The sequence below is a fragment of the Lycorma delicatula genome, chromosome 1 (assembly GCF_047948215.1).
Source record: "Lycorma delicatula isolate Av1 chromosome 1, ASM4794821v1, whole genome shotgun sequence".
Classification (NCBI taxonomy): Eukaryota; Metazoa; Arthropoda; class Insecta; order Hemiptera; family Fulgoridae; genus Lycorma; species Lycorma delicatula.
In genome coordinates this window covers 32939940-32962091 of record NC_134455.1, presented here as the reverse complement: position 1 = coordinate 32962091, position 22152 = coordinate 32939940, and the positions used below count along the sequence as shown (strand labels likewise).

The following is a 22152-nucleotide window of genomic DNA, read 5'->3' as shown; positions in this document are numbered from 1 at the left end:
GAAAAATTATAAAAAAATACTGTAATGTTTGTAATAATTTTTTGGGTGGCAAATGAACGAGATGAACAGTAAAATTTAAATAGGATTATATGATTAAAATTCTTTTTAACATTCTGAACTAGCTGTTTATGTTCTTTTGTCAAAAAATGGTTGCAAGGGTTAACTAATATTTCAAATATTACACACAAAAAATAATAATATCCTGGAAGTGATTGCACCTTTCAAAACCGGTGCTTTAAACCGGTCCTAGTATTCTTTACTAGGATAATTGAGGGCACTTTGACAAAAATATGAATAATTTTTTTTTATGTTTATACTGTCTGGTCTATTAAACTGTACATGACTTCTAACAATTCTTGCATTCTCAGCCTACTCAACCATGTGTGTTTCCAGAGTAGTTTATTTATATCATACGTATGGTGAATTCTTTTGTAAAATATTTTCTTCCCCCTACTACCCCGGGCTGAACATACAATAAAGTAAAGCTCAGCCCTCAGTGTCCTTCAAACTCAAACGAGCCTCCAGTTCGGCTCGCCGGTTGAATCTTTTGTGATCAACGCCTGCCTCAAATCGTCAGGAAGAGGTTAACCAGGCCCGACTACGTAGTAGCTGACCCCCCCCCCCCCTCACACCAAGGACCGGGACTCGGTCTGAACATTTTCTCGCCTGCCTCTAACTACTAGGGTAAAGGAACCGAGGTCGATTATGTCGTTCCCGGGCCCCACCCAGCAGCCGGGACTCGGTCTTCTGATTCCCCAGCCTACAGACCCCAGGAGTCCCCGGCTGATCATCGGAGCCGACACAACTCAGCATGCCGGCCCTCCCAGCCGGGTCTGTCCGCCCTGCCCTAAACTAAAATCTCCTTTAACGTCCTTCGTCATATTTTTACCTCAAAATCGTTCTCGCCAAACCGTCGACGGCTCTCCAGTTTGCCGTTGAAGCCAGTATATAATTTACGATGTCACACAAGTGGCATCGTATTAAAGTGTTCTATAACCCTTAGCGACTCATAGTAATGCTCTCCCTCCGAAACCTGTCGAGATTTCGCTGGATGTTAATTGTCCTGCTCCAGGCCGGCGCCGCGTACAGAAGAACCGAGGCTACAGCCGACATGATTACTCTTCGTTTGGCCGAGCCAGGAGCAGCCCGCGAACACATAAGTCTATTTAATGCGTTCACTGACCTTTCCGCCTTTTTACAGATTTCTGTAACGTGTTCACCGAATCTGCATACTCTATCTATTATTACACCAAGGTGTCTGACCTTATCCCTTCGATGCAGCAGCTGGTCACCGATTCTCAGTTCTCAGTTCTATTGGCCCCACCTTGCATCTCCCAGTTAGGTTTATGAACTTACATTTGTTAACCGCCAGTTTCAGTCCATGTGTATGCATCCACTCGTCGATTAAAGATAATACAGAATTGCCCCTTGCCTGTATTTCCTCTTTCGTCCTTCCGCTGACAAGGTCATCGGCGTATGCAATGATCTCCGTCCGTGCTGGCAGACGGAGGTTCAACACGCCGTCATAAACCACGTTCCAAAGCAGGGGTTCCAGCAGCGACCCCGATTTCATAACTACCCGTCAGTATTGTTATATAATTTTTCTTTGTAAATACATACTTATTATTTTCATCTTTTTTAACATCCTTATCGAATGCATTCTACGAGTCGGAACGTGGAATGTTAGAAGCTTAAAAAAAGTTGGTAGGGTAGAAAATTTAAAAAGGGAAATGGATAGGGTAAACGTGGGTATAGTAGGAATTAGTGAGGTTCGGTGGGAAGAGGAAGGCGACTTTTGGACAGGTGACTATAGAGTAATTAACTCGCGTCAAACAACGGCGGGCAGGAGTATTCGTGATGAACAAGAAGAGTGGAGTATTTCAAGACGCATAGCGATAGAATCATTGTAATAAGGATAAAATCAAAACCTAAACCGACAACGATTGTTAACGTCTATATGCCTACAAGCACCCATGATGATGATGAGGTAGAATGTGTATACGAAGAGATTGATGAAGCAATTAAACACGTAAAAGGAGATGAAATTTAATAATAGTTGGAGATTGGAATGCAAGCATTGGAAATGCTTGAAATATAGTGGGTGAATACGGGCTGGGCAAAAGGAATGAAAGAGGGGACCAACTTATAGAATTTTGCACGAAGTATAATTTAGTAAATGCCAACACCCGATTTAAAAATCATAATGGAAGAATATACGCTTGGAAAAAGCCAGGCGATACTGCAAGGTATCAGATAGATTATATCATGGTTAAGCAAAGATTTAGAAATCAACTCGTTGACTGCAAAACTTACCCTGGAGCAGACATTGATAGCGACCATAAGTTGGTGATAATGAAATGTAGATTGGGGTTTAAAAACCTGAAGAAAAGGTGTCAGATGAATCGGTGGAATTTAGAGAAGCTTGAGGAAGAGCAGGTAAAGAAGATTTTTGAGGAGGACATCGCAAGAGGTCTGAGTAAAAAAGATAAGGTAGAAAATGTAGAAGAAGAATGGGAGAATGTTAAAAAGGAAATTCTTAAATCAGCAGAAGCAAACTTAGGCGGAGTAAAGAGAACTGGTAGAAAACCTTGGGTTTCAGATGATATATTGTAGCTGATGGATGAACGTAGAAAATATAAGAATGCTAGTGATGAAGAAAGTAAAAGGAACTATCGGCAATTAAGAAATGCTATTGACAGGAAGTGCAAACTGGCGAAAGAAGAGTGGATTAAAGAAAAGTGTTCAGAAGTGGAAAGAGAAATGAACATTGGTAAAATAGACTGAGCATACAGGAAAGTTAAGAAAACTTTTGGGGTACATAAATTAAAATCTAATAATGTGTTAAACAAAGATGGTACACCGATATATAATACGAAAGGTAAAGTCGATAGATGGGTGGAATATATTGAAGAGTTATACGGAGGAAATGAATTAGAAAATGGTGTTATAGAGGAAGAAGAGGAAGTTGAGGAGGATGAAATGGTAGAAACAATACTGAGATCTGAATTTAAGAGAGCATTAAAAGATTTAAATGGCAGAAAGGCTCCTGGAATAGACGGAATACCTGTAGAATTACTGCGCAGTGCAGGTGAGGAAGCGATTGATAGATTATACAAACTGGTGTGTAATATTTATGAAAAAGGGGAATTTCCGTCAGACTTCAAAAAAAGTGTTATAGTCATGATACCAAAGAAAGCAGGGGCAGATAAATGTGAAGAATACAGAATTAGTTTAACTAGGCCTGCATCAAAAATCTTAACTAGAATTCTATACAGAAGAATTGAGAGGAGAGTGGAAGAAGTGTTAGGAGAAGACCAATTTGGTTTCAGGAAAAGTATAGGGACAAGAGAAGCAATTTTAGACCTCAGATTAATAGTAGAAGGAAGATTAAAGAAAAACAAACCGACATACTTGGCGTTTATAGACCTAGAAAAGGCATTCGATAACGTACTGGAATAAAATGTTCAGCAATTTAAACAAATTAGGGTTCAAATACAGAGATAGAAGAACAATTGCTAACATGTACAGGAACCAAACAGCAACAGTAATAATCGAAGAACATAAGAAAGAAGCCGTAATATGAAAGGGAGTCCGACAAGGATGTTCCCTATCTCCGTTACTTTTTAATCTTTACATGGAACTAGCAGTTAATGATGTTAAAGAAGAATTTAGACTCGCAGTAACAGTACAAGGTGAAAAGATAAAGATCCTACGATTTGCTGATGATATAGTAATTCTAGCCGAGAGTAAAAAGGATTTAGAAGAAACAATGAACGGCATAGACGAAGTCCTACGCAAGAACTATGGCATGAAAATAAACAAGAAGAAAACAAAAGTAATGAAATGTAGTAGAAATAACAAAGATGGACCTCTGAATGTGAAAATACGAGGAGAAGAGATTATGTTGGTAGAAGAATTTTGTTATTTGGGAAGTAGGATTACTAAAGATGGACGAAGCAGGAGCGATATAAAAAGCCGAATAGCACAAGCTAAACGCGCCTTCAGTAAGAACTATAATTTGTTTACATCAAAAATTAATTTAAATGTCAGGAAAAGATTTTTGAAAGTGTATGTTTGGAGTGTCGCTTTATATGGAAGTGAAACTTGGACGATCGGAGTATCTGAGAAGATAATATTAGAAGCTTTTGAAATGTAGTGCTATAGGAGAATGTTAAAAATCAGATGGGTGGATAAAGTGACAAATGAAAAGGTATCGCGGCAAGTAGATGAAGAAAGGAGCTTTTGGAAAAATATAGTTAAAATAAGAGACAGACTTATAGGCCACATACTAAGGCATCCTGGAATAGTCGCTTTAATATTGGAAGGACAGGTAGAAGGGAAGAATTGTCTAGGCAGGCCACGTTTGGAATATGTAAAACAAATTGTTAGGGATGTAGGATGTAGAGGGTATACTGAAATGAAACGACTAGCACTAGATAGGGAATCTTGGAGAGCTGCATCAAACCAGTCAAATGACTGAAGACAAAAAAAAATTAGAAGTCAGTAATCAAATCTAAATCTCTTTAAAAAACAAACAATCAGTAGTGAAATTATATCAATGAAAAAATAAAATGTAACATCATAATTCTTTTCTGTCATGTTTACAGTCTAACTAGTGAACAATAAGCAACCCCCTCCAACTCCCCATGGCCCAGTAAGATGATGATGATGAATATATGATATATAAATGAGACTCAAGCCAATCATTACTGAGATGTATGATTGAACCCCAATCACCAAAAACTCCGGTATCCACTCTAATATTCAAATCCATATAAAAGCAACTAAATTTTGCAATGATTTGAATCTCAGAACCTTCGACTACAAAAATCAGCTGTTAACTGATTTGCGACGACGAGTTAATCGCTAGACCAGCCTGTTGGGCTAACATCATAATTGGTTAAGGTAAATAATATATTTAATTTAAATTATTCAAAAATTGATTTATCTGTGTTAAAAAATATTTCAAATGAGATACAAAAAAAAAAATAAATAAATAAAAATAGTTTCATTATCTACCAATATTCTGTAACAGCAGCAGAATAATCTGTAACTTAAATCACTGAGATTCAATTTTACCTTGATATGAATTCAGCTACTTAATAAACAGACGATTTTAAATCTTTTGTCAAAGACAAAGTATTTATTTTCATATTTTCAGCAGCAGATGAAAGATTTTGGAAATGTCATCTTTTAGTATTTGCTGTTTCTTCAAATAATGCTACAATTTTTTTAAATTTCAGACTTTATAACTTACAGATGGTTTGTAAATTATAATTGAATAACTGCTTGACCTGTTTGTATGATTTTATTCAGATCACTGAAACCTGACATAAATTTTGATTATTGTGTTAAGTGTAAAATTTATTTTATTTAACTTTTGATTAAGTGTAAGCTGAAGCGATATTGTATTATTCGGCATATTATACAACAGTATTTGATTTTGATAATGACCAAAAAAAAAATCAGTAATATAATTAAATAAAATTGGTTTGTTCAATATTTTAATAAAACTGAAATACTTATTATTCATTACCTCCTCAGCATGTTCGGCACTAAGTCGGTAGCTTTCTGGATAAAAGTAATAATTCTTCATGGACTATAAGTCTTTCTTAAAGGGAATTTGGATTGTAAAAAGGTATTGTTTATTATTAAAAACAATCGTGATTGACTTACTAAATATCTGGAAAAGTACAATCAGAAAAAGTTTTCAGGCTTTTATCCAGTTTTTCCTCACTGATATTGCAATGGGCTACTGTTAACGGTACGTATCATCATTGTGGTTAGAAGACCCATTTGATTTATTCTTTATTTCAAAAATAGCATTTGACAAATTTAATATGTAAGTAAACTTCAGTAGTATGCGCAAATTCGTGTGATAAGAAGAAACGGATTCGTCGTGATTGAGCTGACAGATCATGTGCTCATCGCGGGATATAATTACGGACTGGATGGATTCAGAGAATATATGATGATCTTGAGGACTTTATATTTAGTGTTAGAAATCTTGATAGGCGTTTTTAATGCAGAAAGTTATGAACTGAGACGCAGATTGTCAACTGCACGAGGCTGTATCATGGCAAATATGCTAGCGGCATTCGGTCTTGTTGTGTGTAACCGTGGTGCTGATTCTACGATCATCGGCAGAGGAAGAGGTTCCGTCATAGATGTTACCGTAGTCTCCGAGAGAATTGCGGCTATAATTAGAGATTGGAGAGTGCGGCATGAAGAGCTGGCCACTGATCACGTGCCATCACGTTCACTGTGGACAGTGTTCACCGGGGACCAGGCGTGTCCCTCGTTGGAAACCTGTAAAGCGGCAAGCAATAGCGGTAGCAGATAAGGTTGTGGATTGGTTTGACGTCAACAACCCGATTACTGCGGCAAGGTTGTCTGAGGTACTAATAGATTCGTGCAGAAGAGAGGGACTGAAAGGTGTGCCTGGTAAGCGAAAGGTGCATTAGTGGTAACCTAAAATCGGTGAAAGAAAGGCAACTACTTTGGCCGCACAAAGAAGGTTGCAGCGTGACACAAGGCGCCATGGCAATATAGATGACCGCCTACAAGCAGAATACATAGCCGCACGGAAGTTACTTACAGATGCGATTAAGACTACTAAAGCTAATGCCTGGGAACAGCTGATTGATGAATTGGATGAGGATCCTTGGGGAGGCGCTAACATAGAAGTCATGGACACGTTTGGGCAGGTCGCCCAAACTTGTCCATTAGAAATACGTGCAGCAGTATCTCTTTCTAGTGAGTGTACCTCTTTCTAGTGAGAAGGCACGACGTGTGACTTCGGAGATTTTTCCGGCTGTGGAATTTGAATGGCATGAGATGCATGCAGAGCAGACTGCTAGATTTACGATCGACGAACTCATCAGCGCCATCACTAAGTTACATCCTTATAAAAGCCCGGGAACGGATCAGGTTCCAGAAGAAATTGTAAAACCGTTGGTGAGACGACACCCATGGACCGTACTGGACGCGTTTAACCAGGTTATGGAGGTTGTACAATTCCCAAGTTGCTGGAAGGTAACCAGGATTGTTCTAATACCTAAACAGAGAGAGGCTCGGCCTGACCAGAAAGCCTATAGACCTATTAGCTTGTTTAGGCATAAATGCCAGTGCTGTTTCCGTGTGGAGAAGAAGTGATGTAAGAGTTAATTGACTGTGAAGCAAGAAGGTTCACCTTAGAAGAAGTAACAACGGCAGAAGCACATCTAGGTGATAAGAAAAGTCCGGGACCTGACAGTATTCCAGCAGCATTGCTGAAAGGACTAGTCAAAAAATGCCTTGTCAGATGGCTGATGTAACCAGTTATGGTATAGAGAATAAAGAGTTCCCAGGGTGCTGGAAAGAGGCGAGAGTGAAGTTCCTGCCAAAGCTCAACCATGGGAATGACTACATAGAGTACAGACCTTTAAGCCTAAACGATACCACGGGGAAGTTGGATGAAAAATGTTGGCGAATAGACTAGTGGACGAATGAACCATGGAGTGGGGGTAAACCAGAACCAATTCGGCTTTTGGAAGAATCGATCAACGATCCAGGCCATTGCCATTCAACTGAATGAGCAGTTGAAGTGAGATCTGGGACCTGGTGAACCAAAGGAATTCCCCTTCTCATCTCCCTTGATGTGAAAAATGCGTTTTGGTCAATTCCTTGGAAGGTCATCATGACCGCTATGGCAGAAAAAGGAATAAGTCCATACCTACGCAGGCAAAGCATATTTAACAGACAGATGGTACTATGTAGACGCACAAGAAGAGAAAGGTAAGATTCAAAATATACGGAGGTGTACCACAAGGCTCCGTATTAGGGCCATTATTGTGGATATTAGCTTACGACGGGGTTCTGGAACTACAATTGCCTGAGGGGGTGGAGACGATTGCCTATGCGGACGATCTATCGATCTTGGTACGTGGAAGAAGTAAAGAAGGAATTCAGGACAGAGGCAATCGCTCATTGGCTATGATTAATAATTGGATGAGTGCACGAGGACTAAATCTAGCACCCACGAAATGTAGATACATTGTCATGACCGGTAAACGAAAATTCCCACCAATAAATTTAGTGGTAAATGGGGAACCAGTTTATGAAACCAACTCCTTAAAATATTTAGGAGTGTTTTTAGGTAAAAGTGGAAAATTTACTGACCACATCATCAATAGTTGTAAGAAGACAGAAAGAATGGTTAAAGCACTTAACGCAATACTAATGTCAAAAAGCGCTCCAAGGGCATCTAACAGAAAGCTAGCAGTATCAACGGTCACCTCCTCTATTTTATACGCAGCATCAGTGTGGGGGAAATCCTTACGGGTCAAAAGGAACCTTCATGTGTGAATAGTGTGCACAGAAGAGCCCTGATAGGAGTAGTTTCTGCCTACTGGACGGTTTCGTACAAAGCATTATGCTTTCTTACCTCGGTCCCGGCAATCGAGTTGCAAGTGAATGAAAGTGTAGAAATAGTACAAGGCCTGAGTAAGCGAGATACCAGAGCAAGATTAGTCATCTATATTTATGTTTTGTGAGGAGGATCACTCTGTGGAACACACAGTCTTCAGATGTCGACGATGGGACACACTGCAAAATAGGGATGGAATTGTTCAGTGTACACCAGATGACCTGGTGGACTTCATGCTAAACTGTGAAGATCCTGTGAAGGAGAGTAGATGCATACGCTAAGGAAGTTCTAAAAAGCAAGGATCAAGAGAAGCGGCGCCTGTGCTATTAGCTTAGGGTAGGGAGGACAGCCCAGAGGCGAGGGTTGGCTTGCCTAGTTGTGACAGTACCAATGAACCTCTGGGAACTCCACGGGATGGTAGGCTGAACACTAAGAGAAAAGATCTGGCGCTGTGTTTGGCAGAATTGTCCAGATACGATGTCAAAAAGGCTCACAAAAGATTCCTCAAAAGAGCTGACTGTTGAGCCGACCTACCATGCCAGATTACAGCCAGTAGGTGGGAAGGCTCATTAGAGTAACCAGACACTCCTTCAGTTTGAGTTATACCTACCAGTTTGGTCCAACCTGGAGGAGTAGAGGAAAAAAAGGCTGTTTAATGCACATCTTAATTCAGTTACCGAATGTGCTGAAGGGGCAATCAGCAAGCTGAGCAGATTAATGAGCAACCATAGGAGCTCAAGATCATCCAGAAGAAGCCTTATATTGACAGTGGTAACATCCATAATTTTTTATGCGGTGCCAGCATGGGTGATGGCTTTTGATAAAAAGAAAAATGTGAACAAAGTAGCTGCACTACTAGGAAGAGTAACCATCAGAATAACTTCATCTTTTAAAACTGTATAGAGGAGTGCAGCGGAGGTTATTGCAGGCGTACCACCTGTTAAATTAAGGACAAGAATGTTATGGAGGAATTTTAACAGCAGATGCCTACTTCTAGATGGATGGGTGTTAAGGAAGTTTAGTGAGGTGGACTTCTACCTGACCCAGTTGCTCACAGGGCATGGTGAGTTTGAGGTCTACCTCCACCGTTTCGGAAAAAGAGCTTTGTCATTATGTAGATGGCACATCTTAATTATATTTGGTGAGAATGATACTGCAGAACACACTATGTATTACTGTCATAGGTGGAATGAGACCCGGAGAAACCTCAGGCTACAAAGACTCACGCCAGAAAAGACGATGACATTCATGTTGACCGGCAGATACGAATGGAATCTGGTTGTGACTCTGGTGACCAGATTAATTGGTACAAAGAGAAGAATGCCAGGGACTGTGATAAGGTGTAAGGTTGGTAGGAATTTCTGAGGGCAGCCCCGCTCATGAGATTGTGGCTCGCTTAGGTGGGCCACTCTTGATGAGTCACCAGGGAATCATCATGCTTGGGTACTAAAAGCAGAGTCCCAACTGGGGCCCCCTTGAGTGGGCCCTGGTTAGAGACATGGAAAAGTGAATACTGAGTTCCACTTGCAGTGTTTTAAAATCAGGACCAACCTCAGTGATAAGGAAGAAAAAAATAGTTCGATTAATGTTGAATTCATGCTTCTTATATGCAATGTGTAAAATTTACATGTTATTATAAATTTGAGGTGATTTGCTTAGATCGATTCAGTTGTTATGTAAAGTCTATGTGGTTCTTTGAATTTGTGACTAATGTGTGTCTGATTTTTCAGTATAATATTGAATGAAGACACTGTATTTTACTTTTTTTGTACTTCTGAGTCTTTTGTTTTGTGATATTGTATATTTTGCTTGTATGTGGTAATGTTGTAAAATGTGGGAAATATTGTACCGATGCATTTGGTTTTATGTTTTTTATTTAAAAAAACGGTTTAAAATGCTCAAAAATAGCTTATTTACTGTCTACTTATCCTTAAGTGTTTACCTTTGCAGATGATACTGTCTTTTGTAACATTAAAGAGACCTGTGATGAAGTGGCTACTTGCATGCAGTTTGACTTGGATGTATTTAAGAGGGAGATTTTATTTTGAGCACTGAAAAACATTAAATTTCAGTTTTGAGGAATGCACCACCAGTTTTTAACAGTGATATTAAAAAATATAAATGAAGCAATACTATACAATGAATGTTCTTTGCATGTTAAAATCTCTCTAACTGAATCATTTAAATATTTAAGCTTAATATTGGAATATAATCTATCTTGGAAGAATCTTATCTAGATCTTATGGTCTAAGTTCAATAATTTGTTGCAGTTTTTCTACTATTTAAAAAATATTTACTAATATTATGAGTTCATCTTAGTTCTGGCTGATTTTGTGTAGGGAAAAAGATTAGCTTTTGTTTTATCATATTTGTTGATACTGAATGCTTGTTATTATATACAAGTAATAAATCATATATTCATATACATCAAATGTAAAATCATGTGTAAATTATGTATTGATAATTTTTATATTAATATGAGTATTATTAGAAGGATATATTTTGTAATGGTTCACAGTATGAGAGAGCGCAGTTTTGAATGTATGGGGGTATTTATTTATAGGTTAAGTAAGCCTTATTATTATCCAAAAAAGGTTTATACACATAACTGTAAATCGAAGAAGATTGCAGTACTCTTACGTGTTTTCAGTGAGTTATCAATACTGCCTTTGAGATATTTATATGTGTATAAAGTTTTAAAGATTTCTTTTACTAAGAACTGGGAAGTTTTCGCAACTGAGAAAAAATTGTTGTAGCATTAGATATCCATTAAATATGAGTTCCTAGAGTGAAAATTGATATTTTTTCAAAATTTTATTCTAGTACATTACTCAGAATTTATAAAGATTAACAAATGACAAAAAAAGTTTAACCATAAAAAACAAATTTCTAAAATTTGTAAGAGAATGACTTTTTACTATGGAAGATGTTAAAATAATTATTTTATTTTGTTATAAGATTTAGTTGATGCAACCATTACTAAAGCAGTAAGTAATCAGTACTCAATAATTTAGCCTTTTTAATTTTTTTTATATAAATCCATAATAACATCCTTTGAGTATTAATTTTTATAATTAATGTTTATGTAACCCATCTGACTTTATAAACTAATTTTTACTGATCATCTCATGATGAGTGTGTCTGTTTTGGATTATTATAATTATGAATTTTGTATTTTTTTATAGCTTATGTTTTTGTAAATTGCCAAAACATCAATTTTCATATTAATATATTATCTATATTAATACTACACTTCTACTGAACTTATATATATATATATATATATATATATATATATGTACTAATTATATAGATTATGACAATTCTGTTTTTACAATATAATGATTCAGTTGCACATAAAATTTGTTATGTCTGTATTGGCTACAGTATGAATGTTTTATACTTAGGTACACTGTACTAAATATTCATCTTCACACAAAATTGGTTTACTTTTAATTGTGAACCAAATCGGATCTTCCTTTGAATTGCAAGTTTTCAGTGTTATATTTGGTTTTTGGAGTATTTATCCTTTTTATTTTCTATGTATAAATTTATAATAATATTCTTTATAGTTGTTTAATCTATATTTGTGTAATCCATGTGATTTTATAGACTAATTTTGTAAGTATATTGTCACTTTCGAGATGGAATGTCTGTTTCAGTTAATAATAATTCATGAATTCTGTATTGTTATAATGCTTCTGTTTTTGAGAATTATCAAATTTACCTTTATGTTTGGCTGATATGATAAACTAATTGTAGAGTGATATGATTTTTTTTTATTACTTTCATGAAGAGATGGTTTGGATTAGTTTATTATAACCCAAGAATTATGAATTTATAAGATTGTGTTAATTTATAAATTTATGGTTCAGCCTATATAATTTTTGGAAAAAAATTGACTTACTTCTACAGTCAATATTTATCCATCATATTCAACTATTTTTTTGGGATCTGAGAATAGTAATCTGAATAATTTCAATACAAAAAGGATATTATAATTATCTTGGACTGGAAAAAGTTGTTTAAAGGGTTTTTTCATTCTAGTCTCTTAATAGAGCTGAAATATTCCATAATGAAATAAGCAAAATGGATTAATAAGCAAAAATTAGAATGATAAAGTAGAAACTACATGTTACTGATATCAAATTTGGAAAAACCCATATGAAATTCAAATTAATTTCCTGTGTGACAAGAATTCTGACAGTTATGACCAAATTTAAAAACTCAGAATCATACCTACCAGTTAAATAACCATTATTTTTAGTAGAAGTCATATCAGTGTTTGTTATTCTATGGTAGTAAGTGGTAATTTAATTTGACTTATCATAATATCTTTTTTCTTTTTTTTTTTTTTAGCCTCCGGTAACTACCGTTTAGATAATTCTTCAGAGGATGAATGAGGATGATATGTATGAGTGTAAATGAAGTGTAGTCTTGTACAGTCTCAGTTCGACCATTTCTGAGATGTGTGGTTAATTGAAACCCAACCACCAAAGAACACCGGATCCACGATCCATTCAAATCCGTGTAAAAATAACTGGCTTTACTAGGACTTGAACGCTGGAACTCTCGACTTCCAAATCAGCTGATTTGGGAAGTCGCGTTCACCACTAGACCAACCCGGTGGCTCTTATCATATCATCTAAATCAGCCGTACTCAACCTTTTTTTATATTCGAGCCAATTTCATTTGTTTGCTACGTAAAATGGGCCGCAACTTGTGAATGTACAAAATGGTCATATTAGTTAAGACCGACGGCAACTTTAATCAAAAGAGTTATAATATAATATGATAAACTTTAAATATTCCAAACATTTATTTACTTATTTATTAATTCGATTTTTGACATTGAGATAAACTTAACAATTTTAAATAAATCAGGTTATAATTTCATTTTAGAGTAGGATATTTCGCAAAGATATGTTAAAGTGAACAACGTGAACAACATATGTGCACAATTTTGTAGAATTGTATTTCTTAAGTTCTAATTTCCAAAATTTGATTTATGTGTTTCCCTTCCTTTTTCTTTAAAAATAATCTCCAGATTCAGATCGTTTCAAATAGCTTTCCATAATCATATCCAAATGTAGCTAGTTGTGTAAGAGTTTCTAAGTGCCAGGGATATTCTATTAGCAAGAGAAAATTTTTAATACATCTTAAATCTTGAAATCTGCCATTAAATTCCTTCGATAAGGCAGACAAATAACTTGAAATGATCGTGTAGGTATCGGAAAGAGTGGTAATATAGTCTTCCGACATCTATTGATTTTTTTTTTTTGTCTTCAATCATTTGACTGGTTTGATGCAGCTCTCCAAGATTCCCTATCTAGTGCTAGTCGTTTCATTTCAGTATACCCTCTACATCCTACATCACTAACAATTTGTTTTACATATTCCAAACGTGGCCTGCCTACACAATTTTTTCCTTCTACCTGTCCTTCCAATATTAAAGCGACTATTAAAGGATGCCTTAGTATGTGGCCTATAAGTCTGTCTCTTCTTTTAACTATATTTTTCTAAATGCTTCTTTCTTCATCTATTTGTCGCAATACCTCTTCATTTGTCACTTTATCCACCCATCTGATTTTTAACATTCTCCTATAGCACCGCATTTCAAAAGCTTCTAATCTTTTCTTCTCAGATACTCCGATCGTCCAAGTTTCACATCCATATAAAGCGACACTCCAAACATATACTTTTAAAAATCTTTTCCTGACATACAAATTAATTTTTGATGTAAACAAATTATATTTCTTACTGAAGGCTCGTTTAGCTTGTGCTATTCGGCATTTTATATCGCTCCTGCTTCGTCCATCTTTAGTAATTCTACTTCCCAAATAACAAAATTCTTCTACCTCCATAATATTTTCTCCTCCTATTTTCACATTTAGTGGTCCATCTTTGTTATTTCTAATACATTTCATTACTTTTGTTTTGTTCTTGTTTATTTACAAGTCTATTTAATGCTGAACCTTCTATTCCAGTCTACGTTATCGAATGCCTTTTCTAGGTCTATAAACGCCAAGTATGTCGGTTTGTTTTTCTTTAATCTTCCTTCTACTATTAATCTGAGGCCTAAAATTGCTTCCCTTGTCCTTATACTTTTCCTGAAACCAAATTGGTCTTCTCCTAACACTTCTTCCACTCTCCTCTCAATTCTTCTGTATAGAATTCTAGTTAAGATTTTTGATGCATGACTAGTTAAACTAATTGTTCTGTATTCTTCGCATTTATCTGCCCTGCTTTCTTTGGTATCATGATTGTAACACTTTTTTTGAAGTCTGACGCAAATTCCCCTTTTTCATAAATATTACACACCAGTTTGTATAATCTATCAATCGCTTCCTCACCTGCACTGCACAGTAATTCTACAGGTATTCTGTCTATTCCAGGAGCCTTTCTGCCATTTAAATCTTTTAATGCTCTCTTAAATTCAGATCTCAGTATTGTTTCTCCCATTTCATCCTCCTCAACTTCCTGTTCTTCCTCTATAACACCATTTTCTAATTCATTTCCTCCGTATAACTCTTCAATATATTCCACCCATCTATCGACTTTACCTTTCGTATTATATATTGGTGTACCATCTTTGTTAACACATTATTAGATTTTAATTTATGTACCCCAAAATTTTCCTTAACTTTCCTGTATGCTCCGTCTATTTTACCAATGTTCATTTCTCTTTCCACTTCTGAACACTTTTCTTTATTCCACTCTTCTTTCGCCAGTTTGCACTTCCTGTTTACAGCATTTCTTAATTACCGATAGTTCCTTTTACTTTCTTCATCACTAGCATTCTTATATTTTCTACGTTCATCCATCAGCTACAATATATCATCTGAAACCCAAGGTTTTCTACCAGTTCTCTTTATTCCGCCTAAGTTTGCTTCTGCTGATTTAAGAATTTCCTTTTTAACATTCTCCCATTCTTCTTTTACATTTACTACCTTATCTTTTTTACTTAGACCTCTTGCGATGTCCTCCTCAAAAATCTTCTTTACCTGCTCTTCCTCAAGCTTCTCTAAATTCCACCGATTCATCTGACACCTTTTCTTCAGGTTTTTAAACCCCAATCTACATTTCATTATCACCAAATTATGGTCGCTATCAATGTCTGCTCCAGGGTAAGTTTTGCAGTCAACGAGTTGATTTCTAAATCTTTGCTTAACCATGATATAATCTATCTGATACCTTGCAGTTGGCAATTACTAAATTATACTTCGTTCAAAACTCTATAAGTCGGTCCCCTCTTTCATTCCTTTTGCCCACCCCGTATTCACCCACTATATTTCCTTCCTTGCCTTTTCCAATGCTTGCATTCCAATCTCCAACTATTATTAAATTTTCATCTCCTTTTACGTGTTTAATTGGTTCATCAATCTCTTCGTATACACACTCTACCTCATCATCATCATGGGCGCTTGTAGGCGTATAGACGTTAACAATCGTTGTCGGTTTAGGTATTGATTTTATCCTTATTACAATGATTCTATTTCTATGCGTTTTGAAATACTCTACTCTATTCCCTATCTTCTTGTTCATTATGAAACCTACTCCTGCCTGCCTGTTATTTGAAGCTGAGTTAATCTTTTGATAAGATTGGAAAATGAAATAGTATTTAGGCTACAAGCCTAAATAATTTCTTTCTTCATAATAAGACACTTTCAAAGGTAATTACTTTATTCACTATTTGCAAAACAATTGTATTTTCACCTCGTAAACCAAGATTTAGATCATAAAGTTTGTCTGTAACTTCGCAGAGTCTACAAGTGACCACCACCAATTATTGTCAGGCTCATTCTAAAATTTATTTTTTCTTATAAGAATAAAATAATTTAAGGAAAAAAGAAAAAAAATGTAAAGAGAAAAGTAAAAACACACCCGTGAGAAGAATTATCATTAAATGACTGCCGCATACCCACCGGGTTGGTGTAGTGGTTAACGCGTCTTCCCAGATCGGCTGATTTGGAAGACGAGAGTTCCAGCGTTCAAGTCCTAGTAAAGCCAGTTATTTTTACACGGATTTGAATACTAGATCGTGGATTTGAATACACATCTCAGGAACGGTCGAACTGAGACTGTACAAGACTACACTTCATTTTCACTCATACATATTATCCTCATTCTTCCTCTGAAGAATTATCTAAACGGTAGTTACCGGAGGCTAAACAGGTAAAAGAAAAATGACTGCCGCATGTGGCCCACGGGCCTTAGGTTGAGTATGGCTATCTAAACTGAGCTTGTATGATAAATTAAAACATGACTAAAATATATATATGTTGTCAGTAGAATACTAATGTTTTTCTTTTAACTTTGTTGAAGGAATAGTATCATGGGGAATAAACTGCGCAAAAGAAATATACCCGGGTGTGTACACAAAGCTGCCTAACTATGTAAATTGGATTTATGAAAACACTGCAGATGCTGAGTACTGTGATTCATAAAGCCTATTCATTAAACCTGTAACATTATTTAATAATTCATTAAAAGAAAGATGACTAATTTATAAATAGTGCTGTTATTTTTCATTGAGTTACTTGCTCTATGAGGATTTAAAATATCACATCTGTTACGTTTTATGCGTTACGCTAAACATTTAAAAATTTGTTCCAAAATGAAAATATAGAAAAAGGATTATAATGTAGGTCTGAAACTATCTTTATTTCTACACCTTGTATTCTAAAAAATTTTGAACACATCTTAGAATAAAAAAAAGCAAAGATTGGAATAAAATCTTGCAATCGTATACTACTTTTATGACAAAATGAACTTTTATGCTTACCCTACAATAAACTTCAAAAACAAACACAAACTTCTAAGAGTTTAATTTATCATGTTTCACTCCAGTGGTAACAAAACAATAACCAAAGTCCAAATAAAAAAAATTTTTTTTTTTAAATAATGAAGAAATTAAAAAAAATCAACTTATGAGGGAAAACAAACGCCTTTAATAATCTCAGCTTATACACTTAGATATTAAAAAGACATTTGCTATGTTTTTAATAATAGCTGGTGATGAAAATTATTTAAAACTACAGTATAAATTTTTGAAGCAGGTACTGTTACAAAACGTTAATTATTACAGTATTTTAATGACTTACTTTAAAACGTTGTCAGTCACGGTTGTGAACATCTTTATTTATTGATGTTACTATTCTTTCTCTGATATAAGAAAATATATTTGCTAGTGGATTTTTTGAATTTATATACTCATATTTAGAACTTGCTGAAGAGTTTTTTGATGTGAATTGCCTCTGTTTATATAATATAACACTGTTGTGAGTTTATATATTTCATAACACTCAGGTATGTTAATATGTGATCCATTTTTGTGTATATGTAAAACAATCTAGTTATCAGTGGTGGCAGATTTGTGATTTCTTCACAAGAGTTGGTGGATACCTGTCGAAATTGGTGCTGATTCTTTAAATAAATTAAGTCTTTCTGTACTTGCGATTATAATTATTTTTATCATGAATTGTAAATATAATTCATATATATAACATTATTAACTTGTGAATCTTTATGTAAAGTTATTGTATTTATTTATATAATATCATGTAATGAGTGAAAGAAGACTTGTTGAGTCCTTGGAGACTTGTAATAGACTCGACGAAGACTGGAAGAGGACTGCTTAAATGGAATGGAATGGAATGCAAAGTTGGCCGGAGTTTACAAATTCTTCCTACGGATCGCAGAACCTGGACAGTGTCCCTTGCTGCTGGATGATTCTATCGGGCGTGTTTTTAAAAGTTTATTTTATATGACGGGTCTAATTTTTCAATTTTTGTCTTATTTTATATTTTGTCTTTTTAAGGACGGATTTAATTGCATTACAATCCGTTGTTAAACCAGCGCTATCAAACCCATTTTATTGGCCGACCGCGGAAGGCTAGGGCCTTTGAAACCTGTCCTCCCGACGTAATTCCCCTTCAGACCGTCAACTGAAGTCCTTTCGGTGCTAACGCTTCATAGGCTAGAAGGGAATACGCCACAACGGGGCACTAACTGTATGGAGGGAACAATGCGCCCCCTTCTCCGGAAGGAGTCGCAGTTGATGATTGATTTAATTTCATTGTAAGTGTAAGAGGAGAAGTTCTTCATCCACTTCTTTGATGGCTGCCTTTCACGGTGCATCTTCGCTGGGCTCTCTTCCGGACTCCTGTCCGTGACGTCGGGTCTAGTAGAGGGTCTTCTTTCTTCTTCATCTTCTTCTTCCTCTTACCGATGACCTCTTCTTTCTTCTTTGGCCTGCACTTTCCGAGAAATGACAGTAACCGAAGTTACATGCCATTAACCTTGGTATGAAGTGCTTGAACTGCTTGAATCGTTGAGCCTGCTTATATACTGTGTACGGAGCCGCTGAATTGTCAGGACTCGAGTATGAATCCGACCGAAGCCGAAGATCTTTAAATTTTAAAGTCCTGTTTTAAATGAAAATGAATGTTTCTAATTAATAGTGAATTTTAAATAACATGAATGAAACCTGAGTCTATACATACTCCCCGCCAAAAATCATATGATAAATGAATTAAATTATTGCAAATGATAACATGAATCATATGATTTAAAAAAAATATATAATTCTAGCAATTACAAATAAGTTAAATAAAAGGTATATGAAGTTATTCGTTTAAATAAACGAATAACAAGTTTAGTTGAATATATAGACAATGACATGATTAACATATTGTTAAAATAATAACATAATTGCGTAATTTGCTTTTTACATAATCATAATTAAACTAATACAAATATGTAATTTAAACAATATTTATAAGTGTTCACGGACATTTTACAAAATTACAATCAAATGAAATTAAAAGAACAAGTTTATGAAATATTTAAATTAATAAAAAATATTCAAAAAAAATTTATTTGAATTAAATCATTTGAGATTGGCAACAGACATAATTTACGAATAAGTCTTCTAAATAGCTGTTTGCAAATCATCAACTCAATGTTTACAACATTGTCAGTGCCCGGATAAAGTGCCTGGGTGACAATCTCATGTTTCCAATACATTGGTGGAGAATTTTCGCTAATAACTAATATTAAAATCTCCAACACAAAGATATGAATCTATTAAGTGCTGCTATAAAAGACTGTAAGTTGAGATCAGAAACTAATTCTAAATGAATAGCCTTAATGGCGAGACATATAAAAAGTACTATATAAGATTTGCTTAATATGTTAGACCTCTGTCCGCCATGACGAAACAATTGGACCGTCGCAGTCTACTGCACAAGTAGAAAGTGGTGGGAAAGGAATTACTCTGGAGGGTGGTAGTTGATCAAACTGTTATTGTTGGGTTTTTGCAATATATCGAAAGCATGTCATACATTTACGAATGATAGAGTAAATAACTCTCTTGCTATTTATTATCCAATATTTTTGTCGTTATGAATGATGAATAAATCGAACACCAGCATGCAAGAGTCGCAAGTGTTCAGCATTAATGATTATGATGTTAGCATTAGGATGTAAAACAATAAGATGTTTCACTTGGTAATTAAATATAACAAAGAATGTTGCAATCTGCCACCTACGCGTACTAAGCCTGAATTATCCAGAAATGGATCAAGTGAAATGAGTTTGCTTTGTTTAGAAATATTTTGATTGTTTTTAAGATTATTTTTCCTCACTAAAATTCGTGTGTTGTATTGTTGAATAAAAAAGGTAAGACTGTGGTTTAGTTTCTGAGTAGTTAAAGAGATTCGGTCTGAATGTCTTGATTTGTCATTATGAATAAATCTGAAATAAATACTAAAAGTGCGGATTAGAGTATGTAGTGATTAAAATCGTTCTGTGCAATAGAATACAACAGTAGATATAAATGATGTTAATATATGTTTGCGTTTTTCTATTAGACATTCAGCGCTTATATTACAGTTATTAAAGGTAATATTAATCTCTTTCGGCCAATGGGCAGAAGTTTGTGAATGTCAATGAGGACCGTGCCACCAAAGTGACATGTCAGCTAATTTAGTTGGTGAACAACCTCTAGACAGTACGTCTGCTGGATTACCAGAGGATTTGACGTAATACCAATTAACATTTGTGATAATTTACTGAATTTCAGAAATTCTATTGCTGACGAATACTTTCCAATTAGATGGTTGTCCATGAATCCAATGTAGTACTGTCGTAGAATCAGTGTATAAATGGATTTCGTCAAATTATATGTTTAAGGCATTGATTACCTTTAATAATAAACGGCTAAGTAGTAAACTACAACAAAGTTCAAGTATTGGAAGTGTAACTTGTTTTAAGGGTGCCAATTTTGATTTAGAACAAAGTAAATTAGAAGAAATTTTATGATTAGTGTATACAATTCTTATGTAAATGCAACAACCATAGCCCTTTATGGAAGCATCGGAGAATTCATATATTTGAACAGAATTAATTCTACTATAATTACAGGGTTTGATGGAACGATTTATTTTAATGGATTCAATCAAATCCAACTGGTTCTATAAATTGAGCCATCGTGTTAATAACGTGTTGGGTAATGTTTCGTCCCAGTTAATTTTGAGTTGCCACAATGGTTGCATAAAATATTTATATGAGAAAACAACCAGGACCAATGAGTCCTAAAGGATCAAATACACCTGCTATCGTGGACAGAATATTTCTTTTAGTGTGTTTCTTAGAATCAAGAGCATAAGCAATTTGGAAAAGTATATGAGGAATTATTCCATAGAACTCCTAAAATACGTAAGTTCTGTTTTTGATTTAAAGGAATGAAAGTATTGTATTCAGTAGTAGTAATGATGCTATTATTGGAAAACCATTTATGGAGTGGAAAACGATATTGTTGTAATAATTTAGAAACATCAATTTTTAACCGAATAACTTTTTCAAAATTGTCTGAACCCGTTATGAGATAATCGACATAAAAATTATTTCGAATTGACTTACATGCAAGTGGAAATTCATTTTCATTTGCAATTCGAATTAACACCGTGTGACTAAATATGGACCATAAGCGGTCCCATACGTTACCGTACGTAATGCGTAGTGTTTTATTTCCTGATCTGGTGAACCACGCCAAAGTTTCGCTGTTAATTGGAATCACTAGATTTAACTAATATTTGAAGATACATTTTAGCTATGACAGAAGTAATGACGTAATTATGAATTCTGAATCTAAGCAATATGGAAATTAAATCTTGTTAAACTACAGATCCAACTAAAAGAGTATCGTTGAAGGATAAACCATAAGTGGGTTTCGCTGAATCATCAAAGACAACTCGAATTTTAGTAGTTAAACTTGATGGTTCAAATACTGGATGGTAAGGTAAATAATACACATTCGATTTGTTAATTAACAAATCATCTGAATTAACGACATGAGACCTAATTTGAATGAAAGCGGAGTAGTTTTTGTTAAGGTTGGCACTGTTAATTAGTTTTCTTTCTAAAGTTAAGGATCTATTTTTAGTATTAACAAAAGAATCACCTAGTTGAATGTTATTATCTTTGCGTGGTAACGACACGACAAATTTGCCGTAATTGTTTCGAGTAGTATTGGTTTGGAAATGTTTTTCACATGTTGAGGTTTCATTATCTGAAGCATCAGTATTAATTTCTTCGATTTTTCAGCAATTCTCGAGTATACTAGTGTAGATGGATCTTTATGAGTTTTACGTACAAGAAAAGATGCGACATTATTGTTGCCCTCAATGTTATAAGGAAGGTGACCACTAATTATGTACCATAATCTAGTTTTCTATGTAATA

General features: G+C 35.1%; 1 protein-coding gene across 1 annotated transcript in view; it reads left to right on the top strand.

Moving 5' to 3' along the window:
- Positions 1-16961, top strand: part of LOC142318075 (chymotrypsinogen A-like) — a 65214-nt gene extending 48253 nt beyond the window's left edge. The window contains exon 7 of the mRNA XM_075354601.1: positions 16733-16961. Coding sequence (XP_075210716.1) covers positions 16733-16854 — 122 coding nt within the window. The 3' untranslated portion in view covers positions 16855-16961. The remainder of the gene's footprint in view (positions 1-16732) is intronic.
- Positions 16962-22152: the final 5191 nt, after the last annotated feature.